Source organism: Helobdella robusta, assembly GCF_000326865.2.
Source record: "Helobdella robusta unplaced genomic scaffold HELROscaffold_11, whole genome shotgun sequence".
Classification (NCBI taxonomy): Eukaryota; Metazoa; Annelida; class Clitellata; order Rhynchobdellida; family Glossiphoniidae; genus Helobdella; species Helobdella robusta.
Genome location: NW_008703617.1, coordinates 4276689 through 4302348, shown reverse-complemented (window position 1 = coordinate 4302348; position 25660 = coordinate 4276689). Strand labels below are relative to the sequence as shown.

Sequence of the window (25660 nt, the reverse complement as noted above, 5' to 3'; positions counted from 1 at the left end):
CATCTCAGCTTATGCATGTACATTCCACCCATTATATATATATATATATATATTGGATATATATATATACATATATATATTGGATTAAGACTGTCAGAAATGCAATTACTGATGCAATCACAGCATGGTCATAACGCCCAAACATGCTGTGATTTTCATCAATAATATATATATACATATATATATATATATATATATATATATATATAAACACTAATATATATATATAATATATAAAAATATGCATACATATAATTTTTTTTAAAACGCGCCTGTAAGTGTAAGTACCTCAAGATTGTCGTGACTCGCTATTATGTTCTTCCTATCGAGAAATTAAATTTAAACAGACCGTTGTTTAATTACGCCGTGAAGTGTGATTAGTATTTGTATGATTAGTATAGTATATACTATGTATTTGCTTGTTTGTATGTATCTGTTAGTGGTACTGTGTGTGTGCTTGCATATATATATATATATATATATATATATATATATATATATATATATATATATATACACACACACACAGAAACCCGACAATGTATATATATCCGTATATTGTTTATGCATGTCTGTTGTAATGTTTTTATTTATATTTGACGTAACCGGAAGGAAACGTGTTTTTAAAAATTTAAAAACTAACTGAAAGAAGTTTTTATTAAAATGGTGATTATCTGTGATTTCCGCGTGGAACCAATCCGGCCGGTATAATATTTTTGTTCAGTAAAATAACTTAAATATAATTATAATTAATAATATAATAATATAATTTTCCAATCAATTGATCATTCAATCGATCGATCAATCAATCAACTCAAAAGTAACTGTAAACCAAGGCAGTGAAGACAAAACACTGAGTCGTCGTTTGATTTAATAAATACCCGCCAGTTAAATGAGCGAGCAATATAAACTTAATATGAGAGAAAAATTCATACAGCAAATAATTAGATCAGTCGACCAATCACTGATTAGATCAGCCATCCATTCAAGATCAGTCAACCAATCAAAGATGATTGGATGAAATAAAATTATCAGTCGATCAGTCGCACATTAGGCTTGTGAGGTCTGCCCCGACTACTGACGGCCACAAGGATGCTCTTCTCTGCAGCATCCTCTTCCTCATCTTCCTCTTCGGCGTAGACAACTGTTCGTCTACCCTGGTTTCGTGTTCTGTACGTGCCAGCCGCTGATTCGCTGTCCGTCTTTTTCCATTTCGAGTTGCTATTATTTTTAGCCAGGACTTTTGGGAATGATTTTTTGGCGACACGTCTCGTCTTCCTGACTGCTCGGAATGTTTGTCCGGATCTTTTCATCGAAGGTCCTGATCTGTTCGAGTAGGTTTCCGTTCCTGAAGATCCGCCGTCGCCATCATCTTCCTCATCATCTTCTTCATCCTCGTCACCTTCATCTTCATCCTCTTCATCGTCGTCGTCGTTGTACCTGTCGCTCTTGGGGACGTTTTTAACTCGAGTGACGTAATCAACATCATCGTCATCGTCGTTATCAGTTGATGAAGGTGAATGGGCGTGAGATGATGATGCTGACGACGATGATGATTGTTGTTGCTGAGAGTGTGTTGTTGTAAGATGTTGTTTTGAGCTCAATGTTCCCGCGTTGTAATCACTTGTCCCGTTTCGTTTCAAGATAATATTTAATCGTTTGTATTTGCCTGTGGTGGCTGCTACTGTTGCGTTCATGTGGCTGTGTGTCGTCGTGGAGGCCGTCGAGTGGTTGGTATCGTCGTCGTAATTATTGTTATTATTATTATTATGATAACTGGTACTATTATAATTATTATTATTTCTATTATTATATAAATTATTATTAATGTTGTTGTTGTTGCGTAGATAAGGTTTGGCGGAAGTTGATTGCTGCTGTTGTTGTTTATGCGTTGTGCTGGAATGTTTCGTCCTGTCACTACTACCACTTTTCTTGAAGTTACTATTGTTACTACTTCTACCACTACTAGCAGCAGCCGCAGCGACACTGACGGTAGTAGTAGTGGCTGTGGTAGCGTCTGATGTGACGTCATCATCTAATTCCCTGTCGTATCTTCGCCGTAGTATGCTTCCAGTTGATACTCTCGTGCTGTATCTTTCGTGCTGCTGCTGCTGTTGCTGACGATGTTGCTGAGATGTTGTTGCTGCTATGCTGATGTTGTTTGATGGCTGTTGTCGTTGCTGTTGCTTTTCTGAATGAATGAATGAATGAATAAATGAATGAATGAAGTGATTGACAATGAAGCTCAGTTTAGCGAAATATAAATAATTGAACGATCGATTGAACGCAGTGAAAGGTCAAATTTGTTGGTTGACGCGGCGAGACGTCGTAGAAGTTGCTGCTGTGTTGCGGCAACCCAGTTTGAATTCAAAGAGAACCCCTCTCATCTTATATAATACGCCTAAAGTGTGTGGCGTGATGGTTCGATTGAAGTAGACATGTACGCTGTTTGCGCGTGTGTGTCTGTGTGCGTGTGTCTGTGTGCGTGTGTGTGTCTGTGTGCTTGTTTGTGTGTGCGTGAGTAATGAACTAAGAACGAATGCTTAATGAGTGAGCGAATAATCAGACTTCTTACGATCTATCTCTAAGTAGATGAGTGTGAGTGGATGAAGCAAATTTTATAAAAACTGATGAAATGAAGATGGCAACTATATAAAATAGTGCAAATTACTTTACGAGTTGGGCATTTTTATATATAAACAGTAAGCCACTACAATCACCAACTTTTTATTTTGCCGGCTTTTACTTTCCTCGCTTTCATCTTGCCATAGCAACCAACATCAACATCATCACCATCACCGTCGTCATCTTTCTTTCTCTTCTTATACTTTCTGTGCTTCTTCGTCTTCTTATGCTTTTTCCGGCGGGATTTGCGATAGCGAGAAAGACTAAAATCCTCATCATCGCCATCATCATCATCATCATCGCCGTCATCATCATCATCATCATTCTCGTCGTCGTCATCATTATCCTCATCATCATTATCCTCGTCGTAATCATCTCCTCGCTTTCGCTTTTTACCTTTGCGAGGTTGCGTTTTCTTTTTGTACTTGTAATCATAATCCTCATCGTCGTCGTCGTCATCATCGTCGTCGTCATCATCAAGTTTATCATTATCCGCAAATTCGTCATCGTCGTCATCATCGTCGTCATAATCATCATAGCGATGATCATCTTCATCGATGTTCTTATTATTACTGCTTTTTTCTTTCTTCTTATTTTTATCCTTCGGGGCTTTCCCGGGCTGATCTTGAACGCTATTGGTTCTCTTTGACGGCCGGACAATGACGTCACATCCGTTTAATCTGGAGTGTGAGTCGTCATCTGAATCGATGCGCCGCCTTTTACCTGTGTGTGGATTACAAAATATTTTTGTTTCGACTTCTACGACAAATTAATCGAGCAACTTAAGCGGCAATACACACAAACACACCACACACACGCACACCACACACACGCACGCACGCACACACAAACTCATTATCTAATAATATAACATTAATATAACATTAATGTTATCACCGCTAGTGTTTTTGTTGTTGTTATTGTAAGTATCACTAAGAGGAATGTTGTTGTTGAGCTGTTGATCACGTGATGTTGATGTCGTTGTTGTCGACGTAGAAACCATGTTCCGTTTCGATCTGTTTGTTTTTTTAACAGTAGGAAGGAGACTGTACAAACAAATAATCACTACAGATAAGAACCAACAACATCAACTAAAGACAATCAACAACAACCTAACCACACCACAACCACCACCAACAACAACAACAAACGTACATGCTGAACGATTTGAGATGAGCGGCCATCTTGGATCCCCCTCCCTCCTTTTTCATCTTCTCTCTCATCCTCTTCAGGGTCATCTTCAGCTGTTCCTCGAACATCGAGGACAGTCTCATGGTCATCACGTAGATCTGTCAAGGTCAAGGTCGAATGACGTCACACGTGATGCCACATAAAGTCACGTGATGTCATATAATGTCACGTGATGACAAGTGATGATAATATGAGATGATTCTATTTGTAATATAACAATATAAGAGGAGGTCAGTATTGATAATAATGATGATAACGATGATAATGGTGATGATAGTGGTGACGATGGTGATGGTAATGATGATAATATCACGTGGTGCCACGTAAAGTTAAATGTGGATTTTTGGATTTTTAAACCAATTACGTGTTACATAAATATGGAGAGTTCACAAGTTCGCACACGTGTATAATTTGTTGAAACAACTAGCCAATCCGTCGTCATACAACTAACGAATGTATCGATCAATCAATCTATCTATCTATCGGCCATTCAATCAATTATCAATCAATCAATCAATCAATCAATCAATCAATCAATCAATCAATCAATCAATCAATCAATCAATCAGTTAGTCATTCGCTTGTTCAGTCCTTCGTTTATTCGTCTAATCATTTGGTCAATCAACCATCCAATAAATCAACCGACCAATCAACCAACCAACTAACCAAATCAATCAACCAATCAATCAATCAACTAATCAATCAACCAATCAACTAATCAATCAACCAATCAATCAATCAATCAACCAACCAACCAACCAATCAACCACTAAATCAACTACCAAATCAATCAACCACTAAATCAACCGACCAATCAATCAATCAATCAACCAATCAACCAACCCTAGATCTCTTGTTAGTATTATAGAGTCTGGAGTTGGTGAACATGAGTCTGACGTCTCTGACGAATGCGTTGTGGTCGTCGTAGAAACTCGTTTGAAGATTTTGCCGAATGACCGTGAGGTCAATAGGTTGGGTCACGACATGGAGGTAATCCTGATGACGATGATGATGGGTCACGATGGTGATGATGATGATAGTTAGGATGATGATGATGATAGTTAGGATGATGATGATGATAGTTAGGATGATGATGATAGTTAGGATGATGATGATAATTAGGATGATGATGATAGTTAGGATGATGATTAGAGCAATAACGATCAGTGAAGATGACGATGATAAGGATGATGACGACAATCAATCAATCAATCAATCAATCAATCAATCAATCAATCAATCGATCGATCGATCGATCGATCAGTCAGTTAGTCAGTCAATCCTCGTTTATAATCCAGTTTCTTGGCCCTTGTAAACAACAGCAACCAAACACCAATCTACGTCATCAAGCCAATTGCAAGGAAAAAACAAACAAACAATCAAACAAACAAGCAAACAAACAAACAAACAAACAAACATACAAGCAAACAAACAAACAAGCAAACAAACCGGAAATTCGTTTATGTCGACAGGATGATGAAATGGAGCAGAGTCAGGTGACTTACAGATGACATCCAACAGCTTCTCACATTCAACGATCCAGCATTTCTTGCCGTTGTTGTCGTTGCAGCTGCTGCTGTTGCGACTGTTTTTGCGCAGGCGCTCAGATATCTTGTTGTTTCGAGCCTTTGGAAATTATTTTTGAAAAAATGAAAGACGTGTTGTCGATGCTTGTCTGTGAAATAACTAAGAGATTTTAATTTTATTACGAATTGTACTATAATCATCTTTCTAAACTGTCACCATCACCCTCTTCCTAATCAACCTTAATCAACCAACCAATCAACCAACCAACCAACCCCAACTCACCTTCCGTCTGGCTTCTATAGCCTTAGTAGCATCCTCGTCATCATCATCAGCACCAGCGATGGACATGTGATCCTGATAATGATTACTACTTGCACTAAACCCACCACCCAATTTGACCCTTGACCTTTGGGTCAGCTGATTGTATAGGGGCATGGGGTCGTAGCACATGGGATCACTGTCATGAAGTAGAGAAATGCAGGCGAGGAACTTATTTAATGAAAGATGTTTTCAAGTTGTTTCATGGTTTACAAACGAAAGATTATAGAAACCAGTCTTGAATATTTAAACAAAATCAAACTATAGAAAAAATGTCTCAACCTATCGCCGCATCGAAACCAAAAAAGAAGTCCAAATTACACATTCAAGCAAAACGTTCAATTGCAAGCTTTTTCGAGAAATTAACTGAACGGGTCAACCTCCTCCTCCTCTTTAAAAAATGTACAACAATGCACCTGATCATGGCGAGGCACAACTCCGTGATGACCTTTGCACTCTTGACGATCTGACTGTTGGGTTCGTTGAATGACCTGGCATTCATCTCGATGTGACGCGCGTCATACTGGACGGATGCAAGTCGTCTGTAGAATCTGTTCATCAGACGCTCCTTTATTAGGGAGAGGTCTATCGGGTACTCAATAACCTGGAGTGAGTGTGTGTGCGTGTGTGCGTGTGACTGTTGTGTGTGTGCGTGTGACTGTTGTGTGTGTGTATGTGTGTGACTGTTATGCGTGCGTGTCCAAGTGTTCCAGAGCCTAAAAAATTAGAGATTAGGTTTAGTAGAAACTGGATGTGCGAAATTCTTGACAGTTCTTTAAGATGTGATTCGAATCATAAGTCTCATTGTAATTACTTTACTTTTCTACTACTTAATTACTTTTCAACTACTATTAAATGAATTATTGAGCGGTTAATGCCATCCTCATCTTCCTCATCATTACACCATCACCACCCTCAAAAACCCACCACTGCATATGACGGAAAAGCATTGAGATCGACCGGAACGAGGAATGGCTCGGCTATTGAAAGCTCCATAATTCGTTCCAGGCCACGAATGATCCGCTCGCACTCCACGTCACATCCCTGAGACGGCCAGTCTTGCGGTTTGTAGTTGTACCTCATTAGGGAAAGTTCGGCGAACGTTACTGGAACGTTTCCAGAGGGCGACTGCGGTAGTCCTGCGGTTGTTTTAGTGGTGATGGTGGTAGTGGCGTGTTGTTGTTTTGAAGCTCTTGTGGTGGTGGTAGTGGCGTTTTGATGTTGTCTTATGATTGTGATTCGTAGTTTTGATGTTGTGGTTGGTTGGTTGATGCTGCTGTCGCCATGCACCAACAACAAATACAACTCTTTCTCGATCAAACACACAAGCAGACATACATACATACAGACATAGATAGTTAGACACAAACAAAAGAAAAAACACAAACAGTTAAACAAAATAACACAAAGAGTTAATTAAAGAAGATACACAGATATAGCCAGGCAGACAAAAAAAAGGCAAACAGTGGAAAAGACATACACACGAACAAATAAACACAAACAGTTGAACAGAAAACACTCAGGCACTTACACGGACAGACAGACAGACAAACAGACAGACAGACAAACAGACAGACAAATAGACAGACAAACAAAACAGTTCTCACTCTCATTATCAACAGGCTCAAGATCCCAGGGACTCAATCTCTCCTTCTCACCATTGTCCCATCTACATTCGGTTGTGATGATGGGGCGTGATGATGATGGTGATGTGGCGTGATGATGATGATGATGTGGCGTGATGATGATGATGATGTGGCGTGATGATGATGATGATGTGGCGTGATGATGACGATGAGACAACATCAGGAAAAATAACAGAAAGAGGCACAGGTTGTAAAAAATAGACTAAAATGAAACAGAAATTTCATTTCTGTTTTGATTAATTTGATTTGTTAATTAATTAATATTAATTAATTAATTAATTAATTAAGTCTCAAATTTACTTTCTTTCTCAAAGTCTAACAGAAAGTTAGACTTAAAATTGTAAAAAGGCCAACAGCAAATGAATGAATGAATGAATGAATGAATGAATGAATGAATGAAGTACTGACTGGACGACGTAGCATTGGAACATAGAATCGGGGTAATGTTCATGTAGTGGTTCATGCTGCTGAATCGTCCCGTGCCACCACGACTCATCTATCAAACATCTAAACCTATTGCCTTAGATTGTGGTTGTATGTTTGTACGTATGTATGTATGTTTGTATGTGTGTTTGCATGTGTGTATGTTTGTATGTGTGTGTGTTTGTATGTGTAAGTTTGTAGTATTGTATATGTTTATGTTTGCATTTTTATAAATTGTGTGTTTATGTGCCTTTCATTTCAGCTCGCATATTTCTATTACTACATTACAACAGCAGCTACTACTACTACTATTATTACTACAACACAACAACAACAACTACTACTACTACTAGTGGTAGTAGTAGTAGTAAGTACTGCTACGACTACTACAATCATACCAGCGGTCCAATTACGACTCATGGCGACATTGTAGACGTGTCTGAGGATGACAAAGTCAATCACACCAACCATGTCGTGATACCTGATTGGTTGGTTGATTGGTTGGCCAATTGGTTGATTGGTTGGTTGATATAGGTTGGCCAATTGATTAGTTGGTTGGCCAACTGGTTGATTGGTTGATTCTTCAAATGATTGGTTGATCGGCCAATCGGTTGATAATTGATTATTATTTGTGAATTTTTCTTTAACAACGATCGTTCAATGAATGTAAATCCAATAAATGAAATAAAAATGCAGATAATGACAACGATGATGATGGTGACTGAGTTTTTGTAAATTTTCATACCAATCGATCAATCAATCAATCAATATCATAAATAATAATCAATCAATCAATTTACCAAACATCCAACCATTTCAAATATTAATAAATCAGCCAATCAACAAACCAAATAATCACCAAAAAGCCAACAAACCAACCAACCAATCACCAACCAACCAACCGAACAACCAGCCAACCAATCAACTAACTTGATTGTGAACGAGCCTCCAGTCAATCGGCTCGTCTCCGGATCGATGAACGCCAACTTCAGGCAGACGAGTCTTGGAGGTTTAATTTCATATTTTATGCCGATCACTTTCATCAACTCCTGCTCCTGTGGTTGTGTGGGTGGTTGAATTTTCAGGTGCGTGATTGGTTGGCTGGTTGTTAACTAGTTGTATGATTGGTTGGCTGGTTGGTTGTCAACTGGTTGCATGATTGGTTGGTTGTCAACTGGTTGCATGATTGGTTGGTCAGTAAGTTAGCTCAGATATGATACAGGGTGTGACGTGTCTAACGTTATTAATGCACGCTTGCACGTTTTGCGTGCGTAACTCAAAAACTATTATTACAGTCTCCTGCGTATGAAATGAAATGCACATCCAAAAGTGTATGTAGGCGTATTCCACGTTGTGTGGAGCCCATTTTCAATTTAATTCATTTCAATTCACTTCACTTCAATTTAATTCATTTTTATTCATTTCACTTCAATTCAATCAAAGAGACGTTTATTAAGCAATAGAATGATCCCGAGTAAGAGCGTGTATGGAGTGAGTGGTTCATCGAATGACCGCCAACTCAATGAGGACGATGGGATAGATGAAACGACGCATTATTAGAAAATTGCAAAAATAATTAACAGATTAATCGGAAAGAAATCAACGACAAAAGATACGACGCTAACCCTTAAATAGGGCAACTTAACCCAAGGGTAAGCATTCTTGACCGAATCAATCTGATACACCCCGGTCGATCTAACAGCCTCGACGTACTGCTGGTGACCTTGAAGAAAGTAGATGACCTCGTCTCCCATTTGTGGAAAGTAGGGCGACTTGTGGGGCACACTGCTAGTCAGCCAATCAGGTGGTCGGAATTCAGGTGGCAGTTCTATAATCTCATTGGTCAGGTGGTTGAGCACGGGCTGATGTGATTGGTCAAAGTGGATTCATTTCATTGGCATGTGGAAGTGGAAGTTGGATGTTTCTTTAATTACTAAACCTGATACATTCTATTAGAAAAACTAATAATATCTAACTAAAAATATAAAATATAATTTGAAATTTCAATCAAAACTTTGAAGACTTCGAACAACCTGTTCAGTAGAACTGGCCAATCTGGCTCTCCGCCTCTCAGAACTTCTCACGCCATTGTTTACATTAATATCAACATCTCTATCAGCCTCATCATTATCATCGTCTTCGTCAGTATCATCACCACCATCATTTCCTACATCATTATCATCAGCAGCTACTGCAGCCGTGCCATCATCACTATCAAATGATAAAAATTTTTTCCTTGCTCTCTTCGTTGATTTGTTTTTGGAAGCTGTTTTATTTTTAGTAACTGTCACGTCATTCTGGATTTCCCCGTTTACTTTGGGTTTTTCCGATTCAACTTCCGTATCCTCATCGTCGTCGTCGTCGTCTGAAATTGAAATATTTTTTCGTTTCGCTTTTCCTTTACCTGATTTGCCAGATTTAGTTTTGTTTTCGTTATTGTGGTTTTCCTCATCGGAATTTCCAAAAAACTTTTTCCATTTATTCTTAGCAGCGGCGTTTCTATTTGACACTCGGGTGGTCTTTCCTGATTGGCTGCTCGTGGTGGGTGGCTGGAAGGTCCGACCATCAGGCGACCAATCAGAATACTCGGTTGATTCGCTGGTGAGATGATGATGATGACGATGAAAACGAGGATAATGTAAAACTCATGCCATCAACAAACATTTGTAATTATTGAGGTTGACAATGTCGAATCACATTATCCATGGTGATGGAATGATATGATGGAATGATATGATGGAATGATATGATGGAATGATATATGAGATGATTATGAAGATGCACGTGACAATGAAAAATGATAATGACGATAAAAGTGACAAAGAAAATGAAATCTGTAATGGCACTGATAACAGCAGCCAAAGAATAATAATAAACTTGCAAATAACAACAACCACAACAACCTTTCAGAATCCTGCGCCTTCGATGAACTAAAAGAAGGCAACTCCTTGTAAGTCCACTGTCGACCACTACTACCTCCAGTGCCACTAGTACCACCACTTCTGCCGCTACGAACTGGGCCGCTGTAGCTAGGTCCAGCTCTGACGTCATCGTCGTCGTCGTCATCGACCACGTCTAACGGCATTTCATCTTCCTCATCGTCAAAAACCGATTCTTCCTAATCACGATGATTAAACGGGTAAAAAAATTTTAAAACTATAAATGAATATTAAATAAATACGTTTTTTTTTTATTAAAAATCATCTAATGAAACTTTGTGAATGGTTACTGAAGACAATAGTGATGTGAAGATTTAAGGAAAAAAACTTTTTTTTTTACGATAGTTTTTTTGCCAAAAATAATTACAAAAAATTTTGTTACACCGACCCTGTCTGTTTCGTCAGTATCATACAGGGCCCTTTTTTCAAGCCTGTTTCGGCCCTTTTCTTCGTTTCGACCCATAGAGAGCATCTTGGCTCTTTTCTGTTTCATGGTCCTTGTCTTGGCGAAACTCGTCGAGTCGTTCGAATCTTCGTAATGTTGCTGTGTGTATATGTTTTTGTCTATGTTTGTGTGTGTGTTTGTGTGTGTGTGTGTGTGTGTGTGTGTGTGTGTGTGTGTGTGTGTGTGTGTGTGTGTGGATGATCTAGACAGTGGTGATGACGACAAGGATGATGAGAAGTCGCAGATGATAACGATGTAGAGCTTAGATGATTGATATAACATCTATAATGATGATGGTTGATGGAGGTGATGATGGCAGGGTCGACGATGTAGATGAAGAAGATGATGATGATGAAGAAGACGACGAAGAAGATGATGTCGAAGAAGATGATGAAGATGATTTGGAGGAAGATGAAGAAGATGATAAAACATAAAATGGTCTTCGATCCTTTTTCAAATGATTACAACAGTGAGATAAAATTAAGACAAACAACAGCAGCAGTAGTAATGTTAATAATTAGAATGATTAAATTAACAATTTTATGAAAAATTTTATGAAAATTTTGAAGAAAAAATCTAAAAGTTGAACGAACGATGATGGCCTGCAGTGACTTCTTCTTCTTCTCGCCAACGTACTTTAATTTCTCTTCATCGGCTTGAACTTGCTTGCTCTCAAAAAAAGTTCTGAAATTATTTCCAACATTTAGAAACTTCTAATAATTTTATGTTTGACGGCCTACAAACAAAATTTATAATATAATATTATTATTCATAATAATTTATATAATATTAGAACAAAATTATATTGTCAAATAATTGAATCTAAAAAAATAATTGATCGCCAACTTGAGAGTGGCGCTGTCAATTTGCTTCACAAGATCTCTCTGCGACCAGATGCACATATTGACTGGTTGATAGTTCTGGTTGGCTGGTTCGTCGTCCTGAGCAGCAGGAGGAGGCTGTCTTGATTGGAGGCGAGAGGGGTTTGAATTTTCATCTTCAACCTGATTGGCTGCAAACGAGCTCCTGGCTGCAGTTTGATTCGATGATGAGGATGATGAAGGCTGCCTGCCAGATTCACCTGTGAGTAAGATTATCAGATTCATATTACCATCATCATCGTTGTCAAACTGCAATTGAATGAAAATAAATGGAATGAAAGAAAACCTCTGCTGCCAGAGCCGGAAGATCCTTCCCCTTCTGCTATTCGTTGGTTATCTTGTTGATTCTGCATTCGTGCAATCATCTCATCAATAATTGGTCGTTCGGCTGCATTCTCATTGGCTGCTTGATTTTCAACTCCTCCTCCTCCTCCACCTAACAACGCAAGACCATCGGCCACAGGTTCGCCCCTCAAATCTCCATTGATATCATCGATGACCTCACGATTGCCGTTCGGAGCGACGACGACAAGTGGAATGAGCTGCATGTCGTTGCACGTCTCTCTCCCCGGAACCAGTCTCTGGTACTTGGCCGGGTGGGGATTCCCGTCAATGTCGACCAGGAAGGGAGGAGGGAGAAGGTGGGGGGCCATCTGGGTCTGCTCGTCGATGACGTAATTGTTTGCGTCACGCATCAGTGGGCGATAATCTGTGTGGAAGTACATCTCTTCTGGCAGCTGAAGTGAGTATCGAAAATTTCGTATTATATATTATTAGATGGCTAGGAAGATACCTACTACTACATTGTATCAATTGTATTTGGCCGTGAATACCCTAACGGTACTGACCACTTTGTATTTATCTCCAGACCCATATCCGTAATATGACAGATAGCCGTGCGAGTCTGTGGCCACAATGTTCTGGCCGTCTGGCGACCACTTACAATCGTACACCGACCCGTAGTCCTGCCCTTCAATCTGAAAAGAATTTTTCATAATTTATAAATTTGTTAGTACGTTGACAAATCTGATAAAACATCAAAGAGTTTGAAATATTCAAAAAAGATGATGAGAAATGATAGCGCTATGATCAATATTTGTAGGCATAAAAAAAGACTATTCGGACACACAGACACAAGAAGACACGCATACAGACACTCATACAGACACACACGCACACATACACAGACACACAAAGGACACAACTCACGGTATTCACGAACGTCCTCAACTTGGTGCCAGTGATGAGGTCCCAGAAATGAATGTAGCCATCGTGTCCGGCACTCAGCATCACTCGCCTGTCCACTGGATTCGGTTCCAACACGAATACTTCCTTTATGTGGCCCTGGCGAGGAAGATGATGACAAAGGGGATGGACTACAAAAATGATGGGGACGAAATGAGGACGATGATGAAATTGCGAAGATGACAAAGATGACGTTGCAGGTGACGAAAAATATCAACCATGATAAGTTAGGCCTAATTTAAATAAAAAAAAACAACACAAATGAACAAACATGGTCGCAAAGCAACAACGGCAACGACCTCGAAAAACACCGACCTTCAGCGTATGCACCAGATGACCGGTGAATGAATTCCACACTTTGATGGAGTAGTCGCTGACGGAAGTGACAACGAAAGCGTCGTCTAGACTCCACGTCACCATAGAAACGCATTTGTGGGACGACCCTGACGATGAAGCGTTCGAGTCAAATGAGTCGTTCCCGCCCTTGTTGCTATTGCTGTTGTCGTAGCTGCGTTGTTCAGCGTTGGAAATAATAAAGACTGGCAACTTAAGTAACGATAACAAAAATTAATATTAACAATGTTGTAGCAGGATGTACTGGGGCTCTATGTGATCAGCAACGTGCCGATAACACTGCTGGTCCATATTATAACATTCATGATTAAAACCATAATACTTTGGTAAACATTGGCAATCCTTACGTATTCAGTTTGATCACGAATCTCTTATTATTAAATACGAGTCTCACATTTTCAATCACAAATCACTAAATCCTTAATCACCGACTCCCAATTCCTACTAATCGAAATCATCACCTCGTAACAGTAGCCGCCATATTGAGAACAATGGCTTTCCATTCCTGTCGTTCGTACCTCCAAATCCTAGCGAATCCATCCTTACTCCCAGTCACGAACCGCGTATCCGTGTTTGAGTACTGTACACTGTCAATGCGGTCCTGTGTTATCATGGTGTGTGTTTGTGTGTACATGTTTGTGTGTACATGTTTGTGTGTACGTGCGTGCGTGTGTGTACGAGTTTGTGTGCATATGTTTGTACAAGAATTTTTTTTGAGTGCCTGTCTACATGTTAGCATTTTCTATAAGCGTACATGTTTTTATCTAAGAATAACAACAAATAAATGACGAACATTATGCGATTCTAATTCACAGATCTTTTCAGGCACTCTTCCACTTATGCTGTACACTCTGACCACGTGATCAGAGCTTCCTGTGGCCAGGAATACCCCACCTGAAAAATTAGGAATCGGAAAAGTTGGGAGATTTTTTTAGATTTTACATCATATTACCATCAATCATTGCAATGTCATCATACTCATCTTGTAACGTGATCATTAATTTCATAAGAATCAGTTTCAACATCAACATCGCCCTCCTTCCCATCATCATCATCATCCCAGTTGCTAACCAGGGCTGAACGACAAACATAACATTTGCGCACCGGCTCTTGACCTTTCCACAAACTTAATCGGTTTCAAGCTGATAGAGTGATAATTAAACCAATCAAAATTTTATTTATTCGGTTTAAATAGGTAGTCTAAGTAGGTGAAGGGCGCCTGATTTTGCGCTGCATTGACTGGCTTTGATTTCAAAGAGAGCCTTGATTATCATATGCAAAAAGTGTTGATCTACATGTGATCGTGAACGCTGATGAATCAAAAAAATATTCAATAGTGGCAGTATTAAATGTTATATTCACTCCGAACACTTAATTAACATAACTTATTAGAGCTGGCTGATCATGTTAATTTATTCACAAAGTTAGCTTACGATTAACAAAAATTACAGTTTATTGGCCTACTTGAAGACGTTATTGGTGGTGCAGTACTCCCAGATGCATAAACACCCATCGCCGCCCGTTGAAGCTAGGTACTGGTTGGAGCCTTTCATGTAGGGCGAGAACTAATAACATAAAAGTAAATAATAATAATTAATATTATTAAAGTAATAATAACAAATTTAATAATTATAAGAAACCTTCAATGCAGTGACAACATGCGTGTGTCCATGCAGAATAGCGACAGGAGCAGAATTCTTCAAGCTCCATATCCTGATCAGCTTGTCGCAGCTGCCAACGGCTAGCAGCTGGTTGTCGTAGCTGACCACCATGTCGTTAATTTCAGCCGCATGGCCCCTGAACGTGCACAGTAGTCGGCCACTAATGGCGCTCCATACTTTTACGAGGTGGTCGTCTGAACCCTGGTCAGTATGGTATGTACGTCTTCAGTGTAATTTTATTTCTACTGATTATTGTTATCTATTTTTAAAACGTTTTAAAATAAAAATATAATACCACCAGCGGCCATACTAAATCTATTATATTCCTTAATGTATTGGTATTTACTATTAGCTATAATATCATTTTTCCATCGCCATTTTCATCACATTACAATCATCCTCATTACATGTAGCTAAATCACTATTATAACATAAAAGTATTTACTCTCTTCTTGATAAATCATCATCAAATATCCCAACAATAACTATATAATCCTCATTATTATTATCATCATCATAATCATCATTATTATTATTATTATCATCATCATCACGTCACCTTCATCACATCGCAACATCATTAAAATCCTAACGGTGAATATATAATGTCCAGTCCTGTCGAAAAGTACACAGTAAACAGACGACAAATGTCCTAGCAGTCTGAATTGTAGTGTCATCTGGTTGTACATATGTGAAGACATCAGCAGATCCATCCGAATGCATCCCATAGTTTCTCGACTTGATAATAACACAGCTGTCAGGTGGATTACAATTAAGAAAAATTTTTACTCAATAGAGAAGCATTATTTTTAAAAGTATTTGGGCTTATTTATAATTATTTGGTATTTGTATAAAAATTGTGTACATTTAAATTCGTAAGTATATCCATATACACATGTATATATAAAACACACATGTATTAATACAGATATTTTATATTATCATTGTATAGTACAGACATTTTATATTATTAATGTCATAAAAAGCATCAACTAAACCGATACCCCAAAATTACGACAACTAAACATGCAATGAATTTACTAATGAGACATCAACCACGAGTTATAAACTTACGAAGAGGTGGGCCTTGCAGAAGATTGTGAGGGGGCTTTAGTGGACAACCATTCCTCATCGTGGAGTAGGCAACATTTTTCCATGTTGTGTGTTTGGACTCTTGGAATTTATTTATTTTATATATATTTGATTTTCTGGTTTGTTTTAGATAATGATATGTGAATACCTATCAAACATAGTTTATTTATAATTTTTTAGACAATACCATTTTTTATTAGCACATATGGTTTTTAAAGGAAAAATTAAGTTTCTGCTTTAATATTAGGCATGAATTATGTATTTAAACTAATATTATATTTAAATTCACCTAATATTAAAATGTTTGTCTGCTTATTGACCTAAATAATATACCTACATATATAGTCATCACTTTATCAGTTATGTGTATAAGTTTTATTAAAAATTAAAACAAAGAAAAAAGTCCTGTTTTAAGTTACTTTGCTCAGAATTTAATATTGAAAACTGTCCGGCCCCAAGCAAAGATTTGAGACCTTTTAAATTTGAATTCAACTGTTGGCCGACTAGCGGCAAAATAGTCTGACATATCTGAAGCAAGTGATCCGGCCTTATGTGCCTGTTTATGGCTTCCTGTAGGTAGGTAGGTTTTTTTTAGTTTAGTAGTGGACAATATGTTTGTGGAAAAGTGGGTTTTATTTTATCATGCAAGCTAAAAATGTCGTTAAATGTCGGAAATTTGAATATGAATGTTTGAAAACATCAAAGTAAATTAACAATTTTGGGAAAATTTACTAGATATTGATCTAAAAAATGCTGGAACAGCTGTTTATTTAATTTAAAGAATTAACTTTTAAACATGATACCCGACAATAAACAATGACCTAATCAATATTCATGAACCTCGAAAACCAACGCTATTGGCTGAATTTGAATGTACACAACGCGTCGAAAAGTAGCAGCTGCGTATACATTAATAAATTATTATAATGTCAAAAAAGGAGTTTATTCCTCCTCTTTCTCCATCCCTTCTTTAGTCATTTTTTTAATTCAAATAAATTTATTTGAAATAATTATTAAATTCTAAAAACGATTTGAACTACATCTATTATCTACTATTAAAAAAAAAATTTAAAGAAAAAATTTTTTTCGTAAAAATTTCATAACTAACCAATTCTCTATAATTTCTCAGGTGTTCATTACCATTCCAATCAACTCGTTTTGGCAAAAGCTGGAAAAGTGACAATCGCAATGGTAGTTTTAAAACATCTCAACAAGCCTACTACGACGCAAAAAATCGGTCAATATTATAAAAATCCAACGCTAAATATGTTTAAAACCAAAAAAACATTAAAGTTTTGCAAGAAAAATAACTCATAAGCAAAACTGGAGCAAAACTCGGTCACACTTACTTTGTTTTTGGCCATTTCCGACAGTAGAATCTGAAAATTTGGTAATATTAGGGTAAAAAAACTCGAAGATTTTTAACCAAATTTCAAACAAATTACTGGGTAACGTACTTTGAAGGCATTTTGGCAAGGACCCCGACTAAGATACTTGGCAATGAGGAAATAAAGTTCTGAAGAAAAAAAAATCAATCTCACAGTCTTACTGAACAGAATCGATCAAACAAATATGGAGAAAATATTAAAATCAAAACGCGATCATTACGAAAATTAGTAAAAAAATTTACCGAGTTCTAAATCAGCTGGTTTTGATAAAGCTTGATCCATAATTTTTCGGCACAGACCGCTCTCAGTTCTCCATGTAAAACTGGTTGCGTTACGTTTTAAGTCTGTTTCGTGCTTAGCCCGTATACATGTGTATTACGATATATAATGCGCATTGTAATACCAATGTATAGTATACAACACGTATAAAACATACCACATAAGCAGATACACACACATCGTATAGATATAGGATATTAAACAGTCGTGATCACATACATTGAATGTATATTTTATGAAAGATGCACATAAGTATATAAACATTGTGCAGATGGCTCTTCATTGTATGTTACTCCTCTATTACATGCGAACTTCGCGAAAACATGTATATACACACACACACACATATATGTGTGCATGCATATACATACATTTGTATGTATGCTTATGTATGGTTGCTGTACGCTATATATTCATGAATAAAACCAATAAATGTGTGCACGTGTCGTATGTGTATGTGCGTGCATTTGTTTGGTTTTGCAATGCTGAACCAGTGTCTGTGTGTGTTTCGAGTGTGGAACGCCTAAAAATTCGTTTTGCTGTTTATGTTTTGCGATCATTTGCCAAGTCAATGCATCATTTCCTGGCTTTAAAGTTTGAACAGGGTATAAAATCGAAATAATCATTTAATTAAGGATTTCTGTACGAGTATAAATCACACCGTTATCATTTAAGTTAACTTTTAGCGGGCAAACCAACAGCTGACACGAAATTTACTTAACACAAAACGCTGGAAAATAAAATATAAAACACGCAAATAAGTACAAGTTTATTTTTATTGGCCTAAAAAACTAACAAACAATCATTTTATTTTTTTGTGTTACTAGTTTTTTTACAATTCGGTTCTAAATCATCGTCATCAGAATCGTTGTCGCTACTCACATCATCATCCTTATCATAATCATCAAGTATTAATTTATCTTTACCACAAGTTAATTTTTCATCATCGTCGTCGTCCTCATCATCGTCGCCGTCATCATTTTGACTATTGAGTGGTCTATTAGGATTGTAGAACTCTTCATCAGAATTGATATCGAATGGATCTCGATCAGCAGGCTGATCAGTATTGGAATCTGACACATCCCTAACTTCTAAGTACTCATTCTGCACCTTTATAACATCAGCAGACGACTCGCAGGCTGCATACCTATCTAGCAATTCCTTATTCATGGTATAAAAGCTTCCTCCCCATTTAAACTTTGACAACAAAACTTCTCCAAATTCTTTCATGCCAACAATGTACAAAGCTGCTGCATAGGCCTCTGCACACGATAATTTCCAGGGCCTTCCATAATTTATTGGATTAGCTGCCACTAAATATGGCAGAAGTCGTAGATGGTGACACTTCATTTTGCCGAATGGCGTTTGATCAATCTTCGCCCACGAACAGTCAACGACACACAATCCGTGATTGACAATTAGAGAACGATCTGATGGTGATATGCAGTTCACACCAATCGGCGACAGGACAAGACCTCCGAAGTGTTGATGCAGTGACAGCTCTTGAACCAATCCAAACCTAACTAATTTTCTACCAGAGCATTTTTTGGGGTCGCAGTGACCGAGATCCCACATGGCCAGACGAAATGGAAATTTAATTTTCTTGTCCAATTCTGCAGAGGCTTGTGAATCGTTGAAGTTTTCCAGAGCAGCCGTCATGTCCGTAACAAAACGTTCCTCGGATGTCTTGTCGTCATGTTGATGTTTTCGGAATTCCTTGAAAGCCTTCTTCCCACCTTTGGCGTATTTGATCTTTTTATGATTGTGGCTCATTTTTAAAACATCGATAAACCTAAAAAATTACTTTGAAAAAATCGTTTTAAACTCAGAGTTATCTAACTGAAGCCTTTTATATGAAAACAAAATCGAGAAAACATAGAAACTTAAATTCACATTTAGTAAACGTTAGTCAACTTATTAATGAAGAAATAATGTAATGTCTATGCCAAAAAATAATTATTGAAATGCAAATTTTAATATATATATTTATATATGAAAGATTAAAACCACATATTTACATATGTAGATTCAAATATTTTTAAGTATATGATTAAAATATTTCACATTTTATAGACTCGTCTACTTTTGATATTACAAACTTGTAACCGTCACAAATACAGGTTGATGAATATTGTTATAACCGTGATACCGAACGCACTGGATTCTAGCGTATTCTGGAATGTTCTAGTGACTGGAGCATTCTAGAGTATGCTAGAATCGGACCATCTGGAAGAATCTAGAAACGACGCTTGCGAAGAGTATATAAGCGCACGTCGCAAGAAGATTCTTGATTAGTGATATTCGTGATTAGTGATATTCGTGATTAGTGATATTCGTGATTAGTGAAATTCGTGATTTTGTGAATAGCGATTCGGTGAACTATTTAAAGCGATATTTGATTTGTTTGTTGACGTTGTCATAGCGATAGATTTTGAAAGATTTAAAAGTTAATTGTTGCGTTAGTGCGAATTTACTGGAAATAAACGATTAGTTGATTTTTTCTGTAAATAAAGTTTAATAACTAATAATAGTTGATTTCTTCTGTAAATAAAGTTTAATAACTGTTTGGAATATTTTATTCAATCGAAGATTTGAACCCGTCGCATCGTAAATCGGTTACGACAGCGAGAATATTATAACAATATTTTGAACGGTATTTTTTTTATTAATTCAAACATTATGTTCTTTGTCCTAACAAGTTAGAAGATTTATTTAATAAGTACTCCATTGTTAATAACGATTACATTTATAAAAATTTAGCAGAGTAACAAAATAAAGATTTATTCAAACTTAATTATTAAATCAGGCATTTACTTGTTGGTGACAGCTTGTGAAACTTCCAGTCAACCAACTGGTCCAACAAGCACCACGTACATGTCTGTGATCGAAGGTTACGATGTTACATTACCTTGCTATGTACTCTACAAGGATGATGAAGATGATGAGGACGATGAAGATAATGAGGAGGTGAAGCAAACTCGCATACGGAATAAAATTTTCTACCTTGATCCTTATCAGAACGATAATGCTGCTAGAAAAGAACCTACAAGAACAAGTAATATCATTTACAAGATCGACCTGGACAAATCAAAAAATGCTAATGGATTTATTTCTCAGAAAGGAATTAACATAAAAAATGAAGCCGATTACACAAAACTACTTAAATATGCCAACGATAGTGCTTCAATAGATTTCACCTGGACATTAAACGGGGTTCGAACCTTAGTGGACCAGAATTGTAAACTGCTCGGTGCAAAAAGTGTGAACTCTGGGAAGAACAATTATTTAACTGTCGAAAGCACCAACGGACAATCATGCCATCTAAAGATTAATAATGCCACTCATGTTGTTGCTGGAGTCTACAGATCGGCTCAGTGTGGAAGATTTGTCGTGTCTTTTGTCGGTAGGATGGAATTTTAATTAATTAATATACAAAACATTTTAATTGTTGTACAGTAAAAAAATTTTAAAGTTTAAATTGACAAATTTTATATTAATTTCCAAATTATTATATTAGAGAAACGACCGAATTGTACGGCGGATCTTGTATTGAACAGAACCGTAAAAAATCGAGTCCTATCGTTCATCGAAAAACTGTTCAGCATCAAGCCAAACAGAAGTCACCTGGGTCGTTACAATTTCTCTGGGCAGGACATCGTCGACGAAAAATATAAATATTATAAAGAAATGATGAATGCCAATAACAATGAGAAATTTAATAGTAACAAAACAAGCAACGATAAAAACACTAGAGCTAAATTTAATAAAACACTTCAACATAATAAAGAAGAAATAAAGAAAAAAATGAAACTTCTACAAATGTACTACAACGATCTCATAGGTGAGCATTTGCTCTACACCGCTTCTTGCGCTATCGGGTACATCACCACACCTGATGACGAAAACGTCGACGATGTCGAAATCAATGATATCACAAAGCCAATAGTTTACTTTAAACCATCTCTGATCATCGAAGAAAGCGTGACTAATCAAAATGAAAATATTAAAAAAGCCACAGGGTTTGTAATTGTACCAAAAGAAGGAGTAAACGGCGAAAAAGAAACCGAAAGTGGGAAACCTGACAAAAGTGGGATTTACGTTTGTCGGGCAATTATGGTGACTAGAGAGTTCAAGCCGGTTAAGTTGGATGAGACATGCGTCATAAATTTGAGAAAAATAAAACGTGCGTTCACTTTTTATCGGATAAAAATTTATATAAACGAATAATAAGTTCAATTTAAAATATTTGTTTCTTCTCTTATTTGCTTTCATTTTTGTTTTCAAACAAAGCCCTTCATGATATGGTTGGTCCAAGTATTGAAGGCTTGCACCACTCAACTCCATTATGCACAAATTTTGGTAAGCTGTACGTCATCGACCGTTTAATATTAATACGAACTTGACCAAATTTTAATTTATTCTCATTCTTTTCATTATTACAGTTTTTCAATGAAACAAAAAAATCGACTTTTGTATTATATCGATTAAGAACTTTAACTCTTTACATTCAGGCAGCTTCATTGTAACATCGATATTTGGCTCCGTCGTTCTTGTGTTCTTCAGTGGCACGTTTGCTTACTTCACGAGCGTTAGCATATGTTGTCGTCAGCAAAGACAACGAAAACAACAAGAGAAAAAACAACTGCTAGAAAATGTAGTGAAGATATCCTTCATGACTTACAATCTCAGTCTTGTTTCTGATCCGTCTTCATATGCTACAACGGATAAAACTATTAAACCACAGAATCAAAATCTTCTTTCCCAAACCACTGGAAAGTCTAACGCTCCGTCGAAAGAATTATCCAAAGTAAATGTACTAAAAGATAATCAACAAAAGTTGTCGGATCAAAAAACTCGAGAACACCGAAACAGTACTTTTCGATTTGAAAAATTTTTGACTAAGGATAATTCCGTCTTAACTTCCAAAGATACATTCGAACCATCACATGAAGCAGAGAAAACAGAAAAGCTGAACAGAGCAGTAGTAATCGACAGTTTGCATTTGCCCAGTAACATACCAAGAACCAAGATACCACTAAAATATTCTCCGCGGAATGCATCAAAGTATTCAAGGGCGAGAGAGAGAGATTCGAACGAAAGCAAAAAAAAGGGACAGCCAATTCTACAACTTTTACCAAAACATGAACAAGTATTCCAAGTTTGGGAGCACGAGTTTCAGGTCGTGAAATCTGACTACACCAGCCACAATCGAAACATGCAATGTCAATCCTTCCAAGAGAACGCCTTACGCTTCCGACATGTTTCGGACCAGCTGCAACAAATTCAGGCAGCGCAATACAAGAGAAACTCAGTGCAGGACATAAACAAATTTAGCGGTTTACAATCAAATGAGTCGGAAACAATAGAAAATCGGATGTCTGAAGCCAGTGTGTCCAGACATCTGACCGGGGATATCCTGCACTTCCCTCCGAGCACCAAGGGAATTTCAGGTGGCCTCGGGAAGCTCTACGAGGAAGATTAACATCAGTGAAGTTGGTTAAATGATAAAAACCAATGAAACTCATGAACTTTTTAAAATTAAATGTTTTATAACTGTTAAGGATTGTTGTTAAATTGACCTTATGTTATTTGATTGAAAGTTTGGTGTTTTATTCAACTAATTTAGCGTAACATGCAAATCGGTTGTTAATTTTAATCGATAGTGGAGTTTCTAAAAGGATCACCCAAAGGATGGTAATTATGAAGATTGAGAAAGACTCTTCTTTATCGCCTGATGCCTGGAGTACAAAAAATTAAAATTATTTGTATGGTATGTAGTAATACAATCTTACTAACAAAAAATTCTCGGTTAAAATATTTAAAAACATGAAAGCTCACTTTTTTTCGTGAATTAGCATAAATACTCACTTAAACTTCCTGCGAAGTGCTGCATAGAAAATGGAAAGAAGCAACAAAGTGGCTGACAGACCCAAAACACAACCTATCATGATTCCAATAACGGGGCTTCCTGGTTGGCAGTTAGGCAACTAATGAAAAAAAAAATCAAGCAAACCGACCAACCAACACCAACCAATCATTGAACTTCATACATCACCATAGTCAGTCATATCATCGAGCACAACTTCTCAAAGCATCTAACATTCTGGCAGGCCACGCGCTTCGAACGTGCAACGCCTAACAGGTCACATCCAACAAAATCTATCTCGTCAAATCAACAAATCATTCATAAAAATTAAAATGACCAAACGACCGTCGATTAACTAGATAATAATAAAAACCATTTGCGATATAGTTAAAAAATTCAACTTACTCTGGCAGTAATGCATATTCGCACTTAGAAAATGTCAAAGAAAATGTAAAAAAGCTACAAAATTTTTACAGGTTTAAAAGTAATAATCCCGACAATCCATAATTTAATTCCTTTAATTAAATTTTTATAAATTAAATAATTTAAAAACCATCTAAGATCGATCGTTTGTTCAATTGTTTTTATTTCTTCAAATAGAGGACCAAAACAATAATAACAACGATGCGGCAAATCTATGAAAATAAAATAAAATATGTATGTATGTATGTATGTATAAATGTATGTATGCATGTATGTATATTATAAATATATATATATATATATATATATATATACGTATATATATACACACATATAACAGAACTTCTGATAAAATAATAGCTATAATAATAATTATTAATATCATAATTATCATTATTATTCTATCTATAATAATTGAAAACATCAATACAACGATATTGATTAACTTACGGATCGAATATATTATATAGATCGTTATTACTCCGTTAATGTATGAACAATAAGGAATTCTATCATTACAATCATTGGTTAGAACGTCACCTTTATCAAACAATAACAAATGTATAATAATAACAACAACAACAATAATATAATGGTAATAATAATAATAATAATACTATAATAACTATTATTATTATTATAATTATTACAAGATGACCAACTAAAAGAAAAAAAATTGCTAAGGTGTAACAAATGCCTGTGCTAAGTTACAATATTAGATACATTATATATGTATATATGTATATATATATATATATATATGGGTGTATATATATATATACATACATACATTATGTATATATGCATGTATGTATTGTAATACATATATATATATATATATATATATATATATATATATATATGGGTATATATATATACATACATACATTATGTATATATGCATGTATGTATTGTAATACATCTAACTATAGTTTTTTTAAAAAGGTATTTATACGAAACTGCTAACTGGTAAAAGATAAAAATGACAAAGTAATAATAATAGTAATATTACAATAATTACAATAATAATAATAATAATAATAATAATAATAATAATAATAATAATGATAAAGGTTGAGGAAGAAAATGATGTACATCAACAATAGTGAGAAAGATCATATGTCCTTTTAGCGAAAACAGCAATAATGAAAAAAAGATAATAATAATAGCAACAATTAAAAAAATAATAACACAAACAACACTAATACAAACATACACACACAAGTACACACACGCAAACTCACACGCATAACAATGTGCTATTCAAAATTGAAAAATGTTAAAAAGCCGTCATCATCGATAAATAATGTAACAACTTACACACACACACGCGCGCGCGCGCGCGCACGCAGACACA

General features: G+C 36.4%; 3 protein-coding genes across 3 annotated transcripts; 1 reads left to right on the top strand and 2 right to left on the bottom strand.

Moving 5' to 3' along the window:
• Positions 1-630: 630 nt before the first annotated feature.
• Positions 631-17711, bottom strand: HELRODRAFT_190273 (hypothetical protein; the record flags this gene model as incomplete). Its single annotated transcript, XM_009013037.1, has 32 exons — positions 631-2191; positions 2725-3348; positions 3523-3641; positions 3781-3914; positions 4714-4812; positions 5266-5442; positions 5626-5800; positions 6078-6265; positions 6589-6800; positions 7269-7330; positions 7716-7820; positions 8718-8785; positions 9356-9592; positions 9764-10328; positions 10634-10848; positions 11058-11213; positions 11708-11798; positions 11961-12195; positions 12282-12732; positions 12844-12972; positions 13205-13339; positions 13556-13748; positions 14056-14195; positions 14388-14488; positions 14666-14736; positions 15059-15159; positions 15235-15456; positions 15849-16009; positions 16330-16428; positions 16767-16917; positions 17456-17515; positions 17697-17711. The coding sequence occupies 32 exons, from the start codon at positions 17709-17711 to the stop codon at positions 1032-1034; spliced, it is 6651 nt and encodes a 2216-aa protein (XP_009011285.1). The 3' UTR covers positions 631-1031.
• A 1065-nt stretch (positions 17712-18776) lies between these two features.
• HELRODRAFT_185298 (hypothetical protein) lies at positions 18777-19890 on the bottom strand. The gene has a single exon (XM_009013036.1). The coding sequence runs from the start codon at positions 19785-19787 to the stop codon at positions 18822-18824; it is 966 nt and encodes a 321-aa protein (XP_009011284.1). The 5' UTR covers positions 19788-19890; the 3' UTR covers positions 18777-18821.
• Positions 19891-20693: 803 nt separating this feature from the next.
• On the top strand, positions 20694-23496 carry HELRODRAFT_167533 (hypothetical protein; the record flags this gene model as incomplete). The annotated part of the gene is made up of 4 exons (XM_009013035.1): positions 20694-20712; positions 20821-21417; positions 21532-22197; positions 22526-23496. The coding sequence occupies 4 exons, from the start codon at positions 20694-20696 to the stop codon at positions 23494-23496; spliced, it is 2253 nt and encodes a 750-aa protein (XP_009011283.1).
• Between the last annotated feature and the right edge of the window lie 2164 nt (positions 23497-25660).